This window comes from Stegodyphus dumicola, chromosome 6 (genome assembly GCF_044657685.1).
Source record: "Stegodyphus dumicola isolate Sdum_Otavi_A_Nest chromosome 6, ASM4465768v1".
In the NCBI taxonomy this organism is placed as follows: Eukaryota; Metazoa; Arthropoda; class Arachnida; order Araneae; family Eresidae; genus Stegodyphus; species Stegodyphus dumicola.
Genome location: NC_140773.1, coordinates 13,074,933 through 13,093,369, shown reverse-complemented (window position 1 = coordinate 13,093,369; position 18,437 = coordinate 13,074,933). Strand labels below are relative to the sequence as shown.

Here is an 18,437-nt window from a genome sequence, read left to right as displayed (position 1 = left end):
TTTAATTTATATAAGCAGAATTCAGAATAACCTTATTTAGATCGCTCAAGCCATTTTTTTTTTTTTTTTTTTTTTTTTTTTTTTTTTTTTTTTTGTTTGTATTTACCAGTTATATTGAAGGAAACATTCTTGTGATTGTCTGAATTTAATAATTTGCAACTTTTGTTATTCTACAAGTCTTCTTAAAACGTTAGAAGGAGTTAAATTTAAAAATGGGTGCTGTGTTTAGAGTGCTGAACGTTTTTTTTTTTTTTTTTCTTTTTTTTTAAATTTTTTATTCTTCCTATTTATTTATTCCGTTTCTAAATTTTAGTGTAACAGCTTTAAAATTATTCACGAAGTCAGAAAGAAGGTCGAAAAATTACGAGACGGCGAAATGACACTTTGTTGTATTTATGCATCAGTAATTAGCGTTTAATAAATAGAAAAAGGAGGCCTTTTTCACTCGCAGAGTTACAGATTGGTGAAGAAAACTGTTTAGAGTAACGTAAACCATAAGGCTGTGCTACCCAAGTGTGTGTTTTCCAATCAAATATTCCCAGGAGTATAAACATGTTTCGCGATCCATTAAAAATCAATATGCAGTGCAATGCCATGCTATATGTGACTTAAGTCTGTAATTATGAAATTTTAAAATTTCCAGTTTTTAAAATTCGACGGGGATATATTGATAGTTTTTTTTATTTGAGGGGGGGGATCATTCGGTTGTAAAACATTTGTCTTGGCTTCCAAGCTGTTTGTGCTTTTTAAAAGTAATTTTTATTACCATATTTTGTTATATAAGTTTTGGCAATTGCACTACAGTATGTAGCTTCCATAAAATGGAGAAAACCCATTTTTTTTTGTTTTTAATGTCCAGATTTATTTATTTTTTAAATTATAGGCAGGTTATTATCATTCATTACTGAGCGCTTTCAACAACAAATGACAAACAGATAAAAATTTTAAAGCTTATGACGTGTTTAAAATAGCTTAATTATTAGTTTTAATGGTTATTCATAAATTAATTTAAATAAGTGGAAGAAAATATCTATATGTATATTTGTTAATCAAAGTATTAACATCTTCACAAAAATCATTGAAGCTCCAAATCTGTGAGAATCATGGTTCAAGTTCTTTTAAAAACTGAATAAGTATTTTAAAATTATAGTACCTATATCGCATTTAGAAATATATTTAACATATATAAAGCATTTGTATATTTATGTGTTGGACCTAAAATATATTATTTTTACAGGTACGGTTTATGTAATAAATTTACTAGGAGTTACTTAAAATGCTAAAAAATCCCTAACCCTCATTTTAGATTAATTAATTTTTATGTGTTTTATTCATTAATGTTAAAAATTGTGTATATACTTTTATGTAATTTGAGTATAGCTGTGATAACTGCCATTTTAAACATTTTTGTAAATATTCTGCAATATTTTCCGTAATTTTTAAATTTTAAATCTCTTTGCATTTAGGTATAAACTGTTTTATGAATTATAAATATAAAAAAGGAAATTGAAGTTATTACATGAAAACCTTTCTTTGAATGTTAAGCATGTCAAATATGTTAGGTTTTTCAGCTAGGTTAGGAAAGTTTGAAATGAAAAAGGAAAACGGTTGAAACTCAATTTTTTTTCTCTTAGATATTTCTTGTCTCAATTTGTTCTAAATCTAATATAAGAAATTTGGGAATTGTACCGCAGCGAAGTTGTTGATTTTCGTAGGAGGATGAAATATAATTTACTGTAAAAATCGAACGTAGAACGATCTGATGTTGTTAAGAATAGTTATAGTCCTGTTAAAAAAAAAAAAAAAAAAAAAAAAGTTGCGATATTTATCGTTTCCTTTTGCAGTAAACCTAGCAGTAACCAGAATATAATTTTTCTTGTTAAAACAGATAAAAGTTTTAAAGCTTATGATGTTTACAATAATTTAATTGTGAGTTTTAATGCAATTCATAAATTAATTAAAGGAGTGGAAGAAAGATATTAATTGAAAATATTTATTAATGAAAGTATTAACATCTTTATAAAAATCATTGAAGTTCTACATCTGTGAGAATCGAATGCATTCATAATGCATCGTTCAAGTTCTTTTAAAAACTGAATCAGCGTTTTAAAATTATAGTACCTTTATTGCATTTAGGAATATTTTTATGGTTATATACAATGTTCCAATCTGACTGATCTCTCTTTTTTGGAGATTAATGGAAGAACTTGGATTGCTTATAATTCTCAGTTATTGTCTATCAAAATAAGAATTCTGTTTTTGAATTTTGGTGGCTCTGGAGATTAGAATCGTTCTGCAATCTCTGCATATTGAATTACATATTCAGTTTTCGCATTTGCTTTAATTAGGAAAAAAATCGTTTGTTAAAACTGTTTTCAAGTGAGCCAGAGTATTTGGTTTCATCAGTTTCATCTAAGAGTTTTCATCGTAATATTTTGAGCAACTAATGTGTTTTTATCCATTCCAATTTAGAAGATAAAAAATGTTGCTTTTAGGGAGTTTATAAAGAACTAGTAGACTTCTTCCACAGCTGTTAAGTTAAAATCTTCAGTACGTTTCACTTGAAAAAAAAAAAAAAAAAAAATCTTAAGTCAACGTAAATACCGAGCTGAGAATTGGAAAATCTTCAAAGAACATGTTGGAATTTTCAGTTGTAGCAGCTGTGTTATTTTCGTAAAAATATCTTTATTTGGAAAGAGGAAACATAAGCGAAAAATTTCATAATAAAGTGATCTCATCTCAAAATTTAGATTTCAATCTCTAATCAGAAAATATTTATTATATTTAATTTTTCAATTTATGTATATCCAATACTATCCAATACTTAAGTTTTTACTTCCATTGTTTCTTAGGAAGTGTATATACGAAGTTTTGAATTCTGCATTTAATATATTGCAAAACTCTTTTACAAGAAACAATATGTGAAAGAATTTATGTGTACATCATGTATTCTGATGTAATTAAGGTTCAAACGTGAGCAAAAAACGATACAAACATGGTAAATATCTGTAAATCCAAATGGAACTATGATAAATTTCACATTAAGATATCGGTAAATTGCCGTATCGAAAATTCACAACATCGTTCCATTATTTAACTGAAATTTAATGTTGTCGAATTCATATTTTTTGCAAGACATAATTAAACTTTACAACTATTTTCCTACACTTGTACGCAGTTTTAAAAAGTAATGTTTATTTTAAACGAACGAATTTCTATTATCGTAACGAATTTTTATTTTTCATAATTTAAAAATAACTTTTATTTTTTAAGTCGCATGCACTTTTAGTGACTTTTATTGACCCATCAAAAGAACTTATAAGAAAGGAATTAAAAAAAAAAAAAGCACAACTACAGAGCAACTATTAGAATACGCGATATGTTCTCGTGTCATATGCGTAACACTGTATTAAAATTTGATTAATAATAAACGGTAAATTATAGTTTTTAAAAGCGGAAACAGAAGTCGGAAATTAGCCATCAGGTTTATTGACACAGAGAAGATGAGAAACAATATACAGTGTCTCAAAAAAGTGATGGGACATTTGTGCTTTACAAAAAGAAACTGTAATAAAATAAATTAAAAAAAACATGTAAAAATTTTTTGTGGGTGTGTTTCATACTTAAATTTAGTAACAATTATTACATAACATACATTTTTTCAAAATATTAAAATATTAATTTAATAAAAATACAATTGTTTAGAACGGAGCAAAAAATGGCTCACATAAGTGATGGCACTCTACGTACTATGCAATAAAAATCGTCTGAAGTAAGCAATAAAAATATCTTTTGGGGTATTTATTTTTACTCAGAAGCAATTGGCAATAACTTATAAAATCGTCTGCAGTATTTCTCTCCAGTTTGTTTTGGAATTTTTGTGTTTTTTTAGCTCTGTGCAGCTATGAATGCTAAACGAAAAGAAACTTTGCCTGGAATTCGAAAATTAGTTATTAATTTGCATATTGAACGTGGAAAATCTATTAGAGAAACAGCTGAAATAGTTAACTTGAGTCCTTCAACAGTTTTCAATATCATTAAACGATATAAAAAGAATCATATGATCCAGGATAAAAGAAGACCTGGCCGACCATCAAAACTATCCAATGGAATAAAGCGAATTATCGTTCGAAATATTAAAAAAAAATCCAAGAATGAGTGCTCCTAAAATTGCTGCTGATTTACAAGCATTATATGGAGTAATTGTTAATCCTGAGACTATTAGAAAAGTAATTCGATTTGCTGGATATTACGGTAGAGCAGCCAGGAAAAAATTCTTCGTAAGTGAAAAGAATAGAAAACTCAGACTGGCTTTCGCAAAATCCAACATAAATAAGAATTCTGATTACTGGAATGAAGTTATATTTGCTGATGAGAGTAAATTTAATATATTTGGTTCTGACGATAGAATCTTGGTGTGGAGAAAACCCACGGAAAAACAGAACTTGGTGCCAACAGTAAAACATGGTGGAGGAGGAGTTATGGTATGGGGCTGTATGTCGTTCGCTGGAGTTGAGCACGAAAATTGAACCTTCATAACAATTTTAAATTCTACCAGGACAATGACCCTAAGCACACTGCTTTGAACGTTAGACTCTGGCTGCTGTATAACTGTCCTGAAACAATAAAAACACCACCACAATCTCCAGACTTAAATCCCATAGAGAATATTTCGCAAAAATTGGAATCAAGAATTCGCAAACACACCATTTTTTCAAAACAGCAATTAAAATCGGTGCTTCAAGAAGAATGGGGTAAAATCACTCCAGAAATCACAAAAAAATTAGTGGAATCCAACCCAAGAAGATTAAATCATGTTTTAAAAGGAAAAGGAAATCCAACAAAATATTAAAACCTTTTAAAAAGTAAAATTTTTGGATAAATATTTGATGGAAAAGTAAGTGTCCCATCACTTATGTGTGCCATTTTTTGCTCCGTTCTAAACAATTGCATTTTTATTAAATTAATATTTTAATATTTTGAGAAAATGTATGTTATGTAATAATTGTTACTAAATTTAAGTATGAAACACACCCACAAAAAATTTTTACTGTTTTTTAAATTTATTTTACTACAGTTTCCTTTTGTAAAGCACAAGTGTCCCATCACTTTTTTGAGACACTGTAAGTATAAATTTCTTCGTATAAAAGGTTTTTCTAGGCTGTTGCCAGTTACAGAAATCAAATTTTTCTACCGTAAATGAATTAATAATGCATCAACTTTTATGTAAAAAAACAGAATACGTTATCAGTTTCCTAAACTGTATGCTGACAAGGATTTTATCTTTTCTTCATAATCGGCAAAAAGAAATTCATTTAAAAAGTATTATTTATTATTTAGCACTTCGTCTGTGATCGGTGTTTCGAAGTACATTGACTACGTTAATGAATTATCCTATACTTTAAATGGACAAGGTGTTCGTCATGTAACTCAATTGTAAATGAAAATTTCGCTTATTTTAAAAAGCAGGTAATTAAAATCGTAATAATTTTTTTTTTTTTTTTTTTACTTTGCGTACAGAAGAGGAAATATACTTTGATTACTTTGCTGAGTGCTACTATTTCTGTTGCTGAGTGGAGTAATTAGGTTTTATAACAATTAACGAAGAAGAAAACTCTGAATTTTTTTTGTTTACTTGTCAGAATCTGTTTTTGTTTACTTGTCAGCAAGCTTAAAAATCAATCATGCTATCTTATTTTGTCAGTCGACGTGAAATATTAGAAAAACCTGTTGTGTACGTGATACCATTAAAAAATAATAAAAGAGCTTTAATAATACAAATTTCATCCAAAATATAGATAAATTATTAGGTAGAAGTGTGGAGGACACTTAATTTGCACAAGTACTAAACATTCCAAATTTCCTAATTTGCACAAATACTATTCATCTCTCTATCATCTCTTCATACTATTTCTTCGAGCCAAAAGACTAGTTGATGGTTACATTTCTAATGTGGTACTTAAAATAGCATTTATACTGTTAATTATATTTTTTTCGAATCTAAATTTGGATGTTGCACTTTGCATTTTGATAATGAGTTTGGATTTTGATAATGAGTGGCGAGTGTTCTTCGTTTCATGTGCCTTTTTATCATATGCATTATCTCCTCTTCACAGCAACGTTTTTTATTATCTCACTAATTGTTAATTTTACATAGTAACTATTATGATACTAATCTCTAAGGATTACTACTCTTAAGTTCGAAGATCAATACTCTTAAGTTCTAAGGAATGAGACAAAATTTTGAAGACGAAAGAGCTGATTGGATAATGTGTATGGGTGACTCAGATCAGTACCGTATGACTGGAGAAGAGTTGTTTTATCCCTTCATCGTTGGTTTTTTACTAGGTACCTCTTGAAAGCTAGTAAATCTGTCGCTGGGAGCTTGTTGTGAAATGCAGCAATTAACGGAAATTGAAAATATAATATCAAGATCCCGTCTTCAGAAATATAGTATAGTGATGCAGAAGATATTAGTGCATTAAATTTCCTTTTTTCCGCTTTTAGTAACAGTTTTGTTTTCCCACCCATGCACCGAACAGCGCATTTACATAAATACATACGTGGCTGGTGATGTAGCGCTGATACACATTAAAAAATGTTGTTGAACTCCTTTCCAGGTTTGGCTAAAACTTGACTTAGTGTAATATACGGTTCTATAAGTAATATACAATTCTAACGTATGCTTAATTTCGTGTAAATGAAATGACCTTTTGTATTATATTAGGTTACGCTACGTTTTTTGAATTAAAATAACAAGGTTACAGGGGAAGTAGGTACTTGGATGAATAACATGCCAGTGTCAAAAAAATATCCGCCCCTTTAGAAAAAGTAACCAAAAGATAAATAAATAAGTAAAAAGATAAAGTAATAAAGTCAGCCATGTTTAACTTTTCTGTATGAACAGCTATATCTATTTTATAATGCTATTATGTACAGCTATGCTATGTATGTACAGCTATATCTATTTTATAATGCTATTATTATAATAACTATTTTGTCTGTATGTATGCCAGTTATGTAACGTAATATCACTATTAACATCATTTTGACGTAATAGTTTGAATAGTAAGAAAATTAGTAAGATAAGAGTTTGTTTTTAAATTATTTATGATTTTCTGTAGGTAAACTTATTTTGAATTAAATTCGAATAAACGAAGCGATATTTTAGATACTTAATCGCAAGAGATATTTTATGCTGAAAAATATAAAGTATGTTATGCTTTTATTTTTATCTTAACTATTCAGATAGAACTAGTAATCATTTTATTTTTAATAGTAGTTCAAAAGTGTTTTAGAAACAGTTACATAGTATATTTTGCTGTCTAGAAAATATAATAAATTTCCCTGTTGTAGAGCTTATTCACATCTATAAATGAATGCTGGGAAAATTTGACGTCATAATAATTGCCAAATCTCATTAGACAAAATGAATAAGTGAAAATAAATTTATAATTGGGTTCGTTTTGTATTAACTTCAAATTTAATTAAATGCTTAAAAATTTGTGTTAATAGAACAGATTCCGGAGCATTTCGTGAGCGTTCATAGAAAAAAAAAAAAATCACGAAAAAAAGCAAAATATGTTTATTATAAATTCCAAAAATTTCCTTTAAAAACCTGCACTGAAATTCAACATTTCGGCTATCATTTTAAGTGTATCAAAGCTTATTAAACCATGAAATACAATTTATTTTCACGCTTGTAGAGACTGTCAAATCAATTCTTTAATAGATGAAATGAAAATACATTTTCTGAAATTCTGCCGAAACGCATTATGTTATGGTTATGTATAAAAATACGTAATGATGTGTTAATTTTAAATTCCCGAATACGGTTCTGGTATCGAACCAGCTTTACATCACAACATAACATTTACAAAAACGTATATTAAGAAAAATTTATATTGTTATCTTCGATAGCTCTCTCGACTTCTGGGTTAAATGCAAGCATATTTGCTTAATTTTATCTGAAAATGAGGCATTAAGATCATATAAACCGAATTCATTATACAGACAGAAATATTTGGAAACGTTGAACTTTTGGTTGAATTTCATGCAGAAGCAGTTTTGAGTACTGCATCACATGGGATCTAAGTTGTCCCTGAAGAGAGCGTTCTGTGAGTGTTTGTTTATTTAACTGGCGGGGAAGGGATGTAGGTCACGAATGGGCCCTCGTGTTGCCTCACCCCTCGGTATGTTTATTTCTAGAGGACTCGAGTAGAGTTGAGTAGAACTGAAATGTGCCAACCCCATTTTGAATTATTCGGACTGGCATTTTTATTCGGCAGACTTTATGTTTGAGATGGCCAACTTCTGTGAAAACAACGGCTAGTTTAAGATGAACATTGTCGCCACGGGCGACGTAGCATGTTCTGTTGAGCCAGTATTCTAGGAACAACTCATGAAATAGTAAACATGGGTTGTTTTTAAGCCAGAAATTGCGCTTGTTTCAAATTATCCTTGTAAACTGTTTTGCGAGTAGAGTGGAACTGAGACCAAACGTCAGATCATGCGCTAGAATTCCTTGATCCAAGAACTGCATGATATTTTCAAGTTTTTGAACATGACAATTTTCAAGTTCTGTTTATGTTTTGTGTCTTAATTCAGAATGTTGTTTTAAGTACTTATATATTTCATATTTTAAATCTTAACTTTAAAATATCATACAAACTAATAAGAACGCTGGATTGGATTTGTTTTTATGATTATGGAAAAACACGTTTACGCTTCCTGCATAAAGGAATGGTTACTTTGGAGGAGGATTTTTATGGTGGATTGGCTCATAAAACATGGAGGAAACACCGGCAGCCACTCCATTTGCCAGGATTCGAACCCAGTTGAAATACTAATGGTTCACTCGGCCCACTGGTGGGCCATTTATGAGATCGGTGACGGTGTTTGATCACAATGATTACACAGTCAATTTTTAACAATGATGACGATTTCGAACAAGTTCTGAAGATGGCCATTAGTCAGTCGTAACGGAAGAAGAGCATTCAGATGTGTATTTGCTTCTTAAAATAGATGCAATTCTTATCCTAAAATCGTTTAAGGTATTTTCTAGGATTCATCAGTGAAAGAAATAATTGCTCGTCTCTTAAATATCTATATTTAAGAGTAGATTTACACTATATATATATCACTAAATATGTAACTAAATATGTAAGATTTACACTAAATATGTAAGATTTACACTATATATATATATCATATATCATCAGAAACAAAGCGTGAAAATATTCGATCAGAAGAATAGAATAAAATCTCCGACTACACATCAGAAAGGCCGTGATCAGTAATCATAACAATAACGTAGATGAATGTTGTTAATCTTTCTCGCAGATTGTTAATTAGCTAATTATGTTGATAGGACGTCAGCAGTTCGTATCTAAATTTAATTTTATGTTGTTGTTTAATTGGTCATAATATTTTTGGTTTACCATTTAAATATTTTGGTATTTTAAAAATCTTTTTGCAGTCATAGTCTCCTTTTCTTTGAAGGATTAGATTATTTCGCAAACTGCTTTCGTTTTCTAGCATGTAATAATACAACAAAAAACTTACAGAGATAAACCCCAACTGTTGTCGCAGTAAAGGAGCAAAGATCACAGTGATGTAATATTAAAACAAAGTTGTTCACTTGAAACTTAAACGATGAATCAAAACTATCTGCCATTATTAATGTCTCACGTGTTTATCTAGACTGTACAATCATAACTACCAATAGTACAATTCCCAGTATTTAATAATACGTCTATTATTATAGTAATTATTCAAATTATCTTTACAAAAAAGTTTTGCGGATAGAACGATATCGAGACTGCAACGTAAGTATTGTTGTTAGATTAGAACAGGTTCTTTAATTAATGTAGAATTTGATAAAGCTGCAAACGTTAATCATTTCTGCATGAAAAGTTCTGGTGTAAACCGCTCTGTTGATCTTAAATAGATATTCAAAATTAGACAGTGTAGCAAAAATAATTTCACGTCATATTTGATTTATACAAAACAGGAATATTATCCTCAGGTTGTTAACTATCTTAAAAAATTCCGCCTTTTTAAAATCTTTGTCATTAGTTACACATCTGTTCAATTAAATTTGTTATAAATTCAATTTATAAAATTCAAAGCCTGTCACGTTTTGAACGTTTTCGAACCAAAACTAAAAATTGTCTGTAGGAATGGTATAAATAAAATTAGTTCCAGATGTGTTAAATGAATTCGTTTCGTATCTGACACGAATATATATAGACACAGGTGCATTTTGCACGCCTTCCATTCACCTCTAAATTTACAGCAGGTAAACTGTGAGACAAATTCGAAATGGTTTGACCCTCGGCCTGGCCATGATATTCCCGTTCACGTCTCCATTCTAAACCAGTAATCACGAGATGACCCATGGGTTTAACCTCTCGATTGCAAATGGTAGTTTCATTCGAAAGGTCGGTAGATCATTCCAATTTGGAGCGGTTGCCATTAAGTTAGCGTAATGAGATTATAGCGATCGTTTTCTTTACGCGGTATATTCTATATCTATGTTTAGAAATAGCATTTACGATATAGTTGAATTAATAAGTGGTATTAGGGAATTCAAATAGTTATGCATTTTGCATAAGGAGTGATTGTGCTTATCAATTTGCGGTGTTTGTTTTCCTTATTTATTAAATACCGTATAATATTGTAATATGACTCCGCATACGGTGTGTTAATTTGATTTGTTTCGAACTGAAGCTTCCTTTATTGATGGTTTATTGACACTGGCATGTCTCCGATGACCTTTGATAAGTACTACTTTAGCAACACTTATTTATCATTGCACAAAATTCAAATAATGGGAAACTGTAGCATAAGTTTGGAAAAATTCCATTTTATTATAGCTTAAAAGTCACCAAAGCAAATAAGTAGCAGCACTTTTTCGGCTTCTATTTTCCGCGTTTGTACGAAACGGTGGCATAAAGTTTTCGTAGCTTTTTCTTATAAATAAGGGCCAGTTTGAAGACACTCCTTGTAAGATAGGCCCACCAGCGGCCGAGCGGTAAAGTCGCTGAACACTGGGAGTTCAGTCCGAGATTCGAATCTCGCGAACGGGCCGGCTGCATGGGCGTTTTCGTGGTTTTCCCCATGTGTAACGTGTATACGAGCCAGTTTCCCTTAGAAAGTCCTCCACGAAGGCATCCCTCTCCTTAGGCAGATAGCCCTAGTGTGCTTTGCCATAATTAAATACACCACCACCACCACCTTGTAAGATATATTATTCAGGAGTGCTTTGCCGCAAAATCTAACCTAACCTTGCAAGGTTACCCTTTAATTTTACTTACAAAAAACCATTCAATAATTTTACTAGACTGATGGACGTCTTTTTATCCCAACATAACTTCAGCACGACAGCACAAAACTGGTAACAACAAACGCATAAAACAACTAAAATACTTAATGGTACTTCATCTTAAAGTTACAGTTCATAAGACTAACGAAACTGAACCTCTGCTGCTTGAGACTTGATAATCAACAGTAATTCCAATTAATTTCAGCACAAATATTAAAAATTAGATGCTGTGCGCTGTACTACCCACCTTCTCCTTTATCTGCAAATGAAAATTTAATTCATTAACAATCAACATTCCATTAGGATCCAAACTTACTGTACTTAGGATCTAAGTAACGAGATCTTTGTCACTAAATTCAGATTCTATCTTATTATTTAAACGCATTTGCATTTTCTGGTGGGGATAGTAGTAGTTCAAAATAGTAGAATTTCAGGAAAGATTCAGCATAAAATTAACGCATTAATTAAAACAAATCATACAAATCACACAGAATTGCAATATCTATGTAATGGGGAATCGGTATTCCTTTACAGTTACAGTTTTTAGCTGGGGGGGGGGCAAGGGAGACATCCGTAGCGTAGCATTCAGGAGACGCCAAAGTGATGTTAAAAAATTTTAGAATGAATTGTTTTTCAGTAGAATGAATATTGTTTTATTCAGAATCTTAGAATTTTGTTTAGTTTAGAATTTTGTTTTCGTTTCTAAACAATTTTTGAATTGTTTAAAACGAATTTTAAAAGTTTTTTACGATCATTTTCCAGTCTTTCTTGGCAAACAGAAAGGGGCGCGGAATCTTAAATTTCCCCGGGCGCTGAAAACACTAGCTATGACTCTGTTCTGTAATAAAGTCGTGCTGATTGATTTTAACATCGAAATCACATTAAATCAAAACTGCGCACTCTAAATACTTTTTTAACACATTGAAATTAATTAATTTTATTATTTTAATCTACCTTCTTCTTATATTTCTGAAATTAAAAGCCTTATTCATTTATCCCACTGTCATTTTAGCTGTGTTTATTAGCATTTTATATTTTAGTGCCTCATCTTCTTCGCATGTAAAATAAATGTTCACCGTCATTCAAGAGAATTCCATGGTAGTTCATGTTAATGTTTCGGAACAAGAAATGTGGTTCTGTTTTATGTTGAAACTTGCATATTATCCGGAATCGATGTCATAAGTGAAAATTTAATTCATTAATACATTCCCAGTTATTTGTTTAAAATATTATTATTCTGAATTATTCAGAATTTAAAATTAAATATGTCGTGAATAAAAACAGGAAAAATATAAAAGAAGAAAGGGGGGAGAGAGAAAGCACCATTGCCGGGGTGTCGCATCTGTTGTGACGTCAAGTATAATAGAGATAATTCAAATCTTAATTCTGCATAATTTTGTATGGTATGAACATTTCTTTGGCCTAGAACATAGATATTTTAGCTGTAGACTTGCAATGCCTTTCAGATAGGAGGGAAAAAAGCAGACCAAAATATTCAATTAGTTATAACAAATATTAATCAAAGTACAACTTGAACTAACAGTTATTTTTGCTGCATTTAATCACTAATATGAACTAACTAAGAGTACGTATTAAAACGTAATTCAGGAATTCTTATTAATAATTTTATTCATTTTAAATTCTCTTGGCACTTGTTACACGCATATAGCGTGTAAGTGTAAAACAGAAAGTGAGCATGTAACACATTATTAGCGTTTCATTAGGTTGATAGTTCTCCCCCCCCCATAAGCAGAATGCAACAATAACGATAATAAAATCGAAGTCACATTCTTCTGAATTGTCATTGCAAAGTTTCTGAATGTTATTTTGAAATTTTACGGTAAACAAAACATTGAATTCTAGAATAATATTTTTTAAATTAGGAAAAAAAAATAAAATTTAAAATGACATTAAGTTTAACTTAAATTTAAAATAAATTTAATTTTAAATAAAAAAAAAATAAAATAAACAGCAGATTCATCCCACGTCGCACTACAATAACAAAGTGAACAAATTCAATAGAAAGAACAATTACATTAGGGGGCAACAATCTGTGTTACGGAAGACATAGAATGCCTTCTGAAAAGAAACTTTTTAAAAATACAACGCGCTTGCCCCTTCTATATCTCAACGAAAAAAAGTAAAAAGAGACGAGGGGGGAGGAGGGCGTTCGCGCTGTCGCCGCGCCAGCAAAGTGAAAAAGAACCTCCTGTCGACCAACCCCGCAGACGACCGTCTGCTGGAGGGTGGAGAAGAGGATAACCGCGCGCAGAATCCTCGGACTATTTTCTTCCGCCACCGCTGTTTTTCAGGGAGCCTCAGGACAGCGCCTGAGTAAAGCGGTTGGATCCATTTGAAGATTCTGTCAGCGACCGGTCTTTTAATTACAGCGGCACATTTTGCATATTAGCCAGCTTGTAAAGAAAGAGACCTGCTTGTTGATTTGTCCTTTTTTATTTTTTTATTTTATTTTATTTTTTTTTTTTTTGTCCAATAGGCAATTTGATCGATACAAGTTTATTACATATGACAGCAATTTGCTTTCAACGGTGAAGGTTTTTATCATGTTATTAAAGTTAAGAATTCCGGGCGCTGTCATATAAAAAAGGAATTTTAGTTGTAACTATGCTATGGAACTTAAAATCTGCTTGTACTTCTATAGGAATCGTCTGAATTCTATGAAATTATTTGCAGCCAACCAACGAAATACCATTTTTATTTGAAGATACATTGCTTTTTAAGAATTCAAGATTATGGTATTTGATTTAAGCATTCGAAGAGCAATATAGTTTCAAACAAACCGTCTGCTTGTTATTTGAGACACTGTTTTTAATTAATGTTCTGTTAGTAAAATATTCTTTTATGCTATTGAACTATTACTTCAAAAGGCCATATGAGACGTAAAAAACTATATTTTTTTTTATTAGTCTCCTGAAGTAGTGTAGACGTGCATTTAGCAGAAACCTCATTCTCAATCAGAAAATATAAAGCTGTTAAGAGTTTCGAAACGATATTGAAGAAGATTTACTTAATTTGTTTTGATGCTCATAGGAATTCCAGTAGACATTTTTAACAAATTTATATTGTATTCTCTTTATGCAACAGTTTGAGAAAGTTGTTTCAATTCTGTATCTTCACTTTCAAAAGGCGTATTTGGGAAACTGAAATTTCCTTTTTGCTGTAGAGTTTTATCAGTGAAATTGCAGGTCACTTTTTTTTAAGGTTCTGTAGCAATTCTGAAAATATTTCTGAAATATTTTATTCAGCTGTTTACAAATTATTAAATCAGAAAGCTTTTTCTGCTTCTCAGCTGCCTGAAGACTAAATATTGTTCAATTGCTGAGGACAAAAATGCTGTTCTTACGAATTTCATGAAGCCATCTTTTCCTGTTAAATGATTGCAAATTTGAGAGTGATTTAATGCCATTTTGCTATAACTATCGTGACAAACTATCAATATGAATTTTTATTACTCTTTCTTTACGTAGTTATGACAGCTTTGATAGTAGTAAATCAATCAGTTTAAGAAGTCAGTAATTAACGTATACTTGGAATTTTACGCCAGTTATATAGTGATGTAAATAATATTCGAAAATAATAATTGAAAAATGTTTGCAGTGGTTATTAAACTAAATTAGTGATAAATACATTTAAACTCTCTCAACTCTCTTTTAAACTCTCTGAACGTTTTTAGACTGGATTATAAAAATAGTTTAGCAACTTTTGAGCTGTGGTAGATCTTATCTAACAAGTAATTTTATTTGTCAATTTTTGATGCAAAATGAGAAAATTTGCAAATGTGTGTTTGTAAACATTTATTGTTAATATTATTTAGTCAAGAAATTTTCAGTGAAATTAATAAAATATTTTTTTAATTTGGGTGTTAACAAATTAAAAAACAACGCAATTCGGAAAAGTTAACAAAATCACAGTTCAAATGAAACTGTTTACTAAATGAGTTTTCATGTGCAGCCTCAATTTCCTGTATAGTTTTTCTGTATAAAAAAGGACTTAGAAGTGTGATCTTAAACTGTCTGTGTACTGATACCCCATTGATAATAGTAATACCAAAGAGAACTGTATAAATGAAATAACAAAGAACAATTTTATGATAAAATATTAGAAGTTATTTTACGTTGTAACTACCAAATGGCATTCTACATTCTTTCAGGGACGTTCTCAAAGTAACATACCCAAGAAATTTAAAATTCTGTTCTTTAGAACTAATATTCTCTATCTAGTAATTTGCACTTGTAGTATTGACTTGTTTGAAAACCTTTCCTGTCTAATATCTTCTTTGCATGTTTTTACTTCATCGTCATTCATACGGTCAAAGCGAAGTTGTGATGCATAACTTTCCTGTATCTGAATTATCCATTATTTAAGACTTCTGAAATGAGTTTTTGATATGAAACTTGACGGCTGAGGGAATTGACCAATGAACTCAAAAGGCAAAAACGTTATCGCGAATGATATTCTCCTGTAAGAATCTGGAAATGCTCAAGAAAAGTGAAAAAAATCAAGAAGGAAAAATATGAGTCAGCTGTCCGTTGAAATGGCATCATGTTTATATAGACAGTCTGCACTTTGACTTCGCGATAAAGCAACCGCACCGACATGAACTGGAGCTTAGACTACTTTAATCGGTGATTAGTAGTACCTCTACATTGACTGATAATATTAGCTCCTGCGAAAACTGTTGCTTTTTTCCCCATGTTTCTTTCACAACCAAAGCTGTAAAACAAATAGAAGCTTTCTCTTGAAGAAATTATGCTAGAAAACGATGTTATAGTTTTCCTTTAAAGAAGTTTAATTCTTGTGTTTCTCTCAGTTTCATGGATTCCTTCATTGTTGAGATTAGAGAGGGAACCTTCTGTTTCTTTCAGTGCTAGAAACTGTACTAAAAATAATGAAAATTACCTCAAATTCCCCATGTTGTCTTAATGATGTATGAAAAAACAGTTACTAAATCTGATGCTTTGTATTACATGTAACAAATATAAGGTTGCGGCTTTCAAAAGAATTCTGTTCTGTATCCGTGTAACAGCTGTAGTACTGTGACGGTGTTGTATTATAATTGCTAATATTTTACTCGGAAATATTACGTATTTTTAAGATTGTTATAGAAAAGTGGCTGCAAAAGAAAGCAACTTTTTTTGTAACTTTGGCTCTCTTTACTCTCAAAGTACTTTAGGTATTAGAACAAGTGCATAGTAAGATTTATAAACATTTTTGAGTTACTCTGCTTTTTAAGATCCATACGAGGCACAATGTGAATTTCTGGCATATGTAATTCATAAAATACCTATAAATGTTTTGAAAAGCTACTTATAAACGAACTTAACAAATATATTCTCTCCTAAAACACAATTAATATGCAGTGCGGATTTAGAAGATTTCTTCAGAACTGTTGGAGCTTAGATCCTGCAACTGATATTGTTGGATAAATAATATAGCATTGCACTCTTTTGATTTATTCCTTAATAACGATGTCTTTCTAACACTCATTTCCTGTATGTGACATAGAGATTTAAGAAAAATGTTTTGCGAATTTTCTTTTGTGTATTTAAGAAGTGTTATGGAACTGTTACTTATATGTGTGTAATCTGAATGCGTTCAGAGTAACTGATTTAAAAAATGCAATTTGTAACATGTGAAGTGTGTCGCAAATTTGGCTCTACATGTTGTCTCTTGTGTCCCCCCGCAGCGGTACAGAGGGGGCGGGTCCCCCCAAGCCAACATGCTCTCCCAGGCCAGATGACACTGACCAACGGCGACGCTCTCAATGGCTCTCATTCCTACCTGTCCAGCTTTATCTCCTTGCTGTTGCGGGCCGAGCCTTACCCGCCGTCGCGGTACGCCCAGTGTATGCAACCCAACAACATTATGGGTATCGACAATATCTGCGAACTTGCTGCGAGACTGCTGTTCAGCGCAGTCGAGTGGGCCAGGAACATTCCTTTCTTCCCTGACCTTCAAGTGACCGACCAGGTGGCGCTCTTGAGGTTGGTTTGGAGCGAACTTTTCGTACTGAACGCTTCTCAGTGCTCCATGCCCCTGCATGTGGCGCCCCTTCTAGCGGCTGCGGGACTACATGCGTCCCCTATGGCTGCGGACAGAGTGGTGGCCTTCATGGACCATATACGAATTTTCCAAGAACAAGTGGAAAAGTTGAAAGCGCTGCATGTAGATGCGGCAGAGTACAGTTGCCTCAAAGCGATAGTCCTCTTCACAACAGGTAAGTCACTATTTAAATATTATTACAGTGCTGTTTTTATCTTATGTTTAACAAGTCTGAGGTACTACATTTGGGTACTTGATACCCAAATGTAGTATTACTTGTAGTTGAAGTGTAAAAGTCCTAAAATATTGACTATTCAGTAAGTTAAATTTTCAGTGATTCGGACTGAGCTGCATACATTTCCTGTATTTATATAAAGGCAAAAGTGATGCCAAACAATCAATTTTTTTGGCGAGGTTAGCTTCTACAAGTTTAGTGTGTGCAGAACAACTGATTTTACCAGTAGATATAGGAATACCAGCTTGTGAATGTTAATGATGGTGAAAATGGTTGATATTGATCTCAGATTGGTTGAATTATGAGCAACCTGCATCTTTTTTTGAGTAAGAGACAAGCGCATGAAAAGGGAGGAAAAACGATCTTGGTGCTTTTTTTCAGTGGTAGATCTGGTAAGAAATTGCTGTGTATAGTTAAACTGATCCAGCTATTTCTATTATGCGAGCCGATTTCTTTTGGAAAATGCTGCGTGGAAAACATTCTTATCGAAGGCTTTGTTTCCTTTGCTGCGATTTAGCGATAGCCTGTGTAGTTTTAAAAATCATTAACAAATTCCTCTTGAAGCAATATTTTTTTGACTCGTAATCAAAAGGAAGAAAACGTGAACTGAAAGGATTTTTATTACTGTTCAATAAATACGTGATGCATTTTTTTTAATCCGGTGAATTTTGCTGAGGACATACATACATATAAGGTAACTCCGTAAAAGTTTGGCGATAAGAATCGCAGAGTTTTTCAATTTTCTTTCGTAAAAGTTCTCTTCTTTCTTCCTTTGGTTCAATGTCCATTGCGAAATCGGACAGTTCATGTGGC

The 18,437-nt window shown here is 31.6% G+C and overlaps 1 protein-coding gene across 2 annotated transcripts in view; it reads left to right on the top strand.

Moving 5' to 3' along the window:
- Positions 1 to 18,437, top strand: part of svp (COUP transcription factor 2) — a 253,462-nt gene that overhangs the window by 1,572 nt on the left and 233,453 nt on the right. For both annotated transcript variants that reach the window (XM_085818116.1, XM_085818117.1), the window contains exon 2: positions 17,034 to 17,564. In XM_085818116.1, coding sequence (XP_085674242.1) covers positions 17,034 to 17,564 — 531 coding nt within the window. The remainder of the gene's footprint in view (positions 1 to 17,033; positions 17,565 to 18,437) is intronic.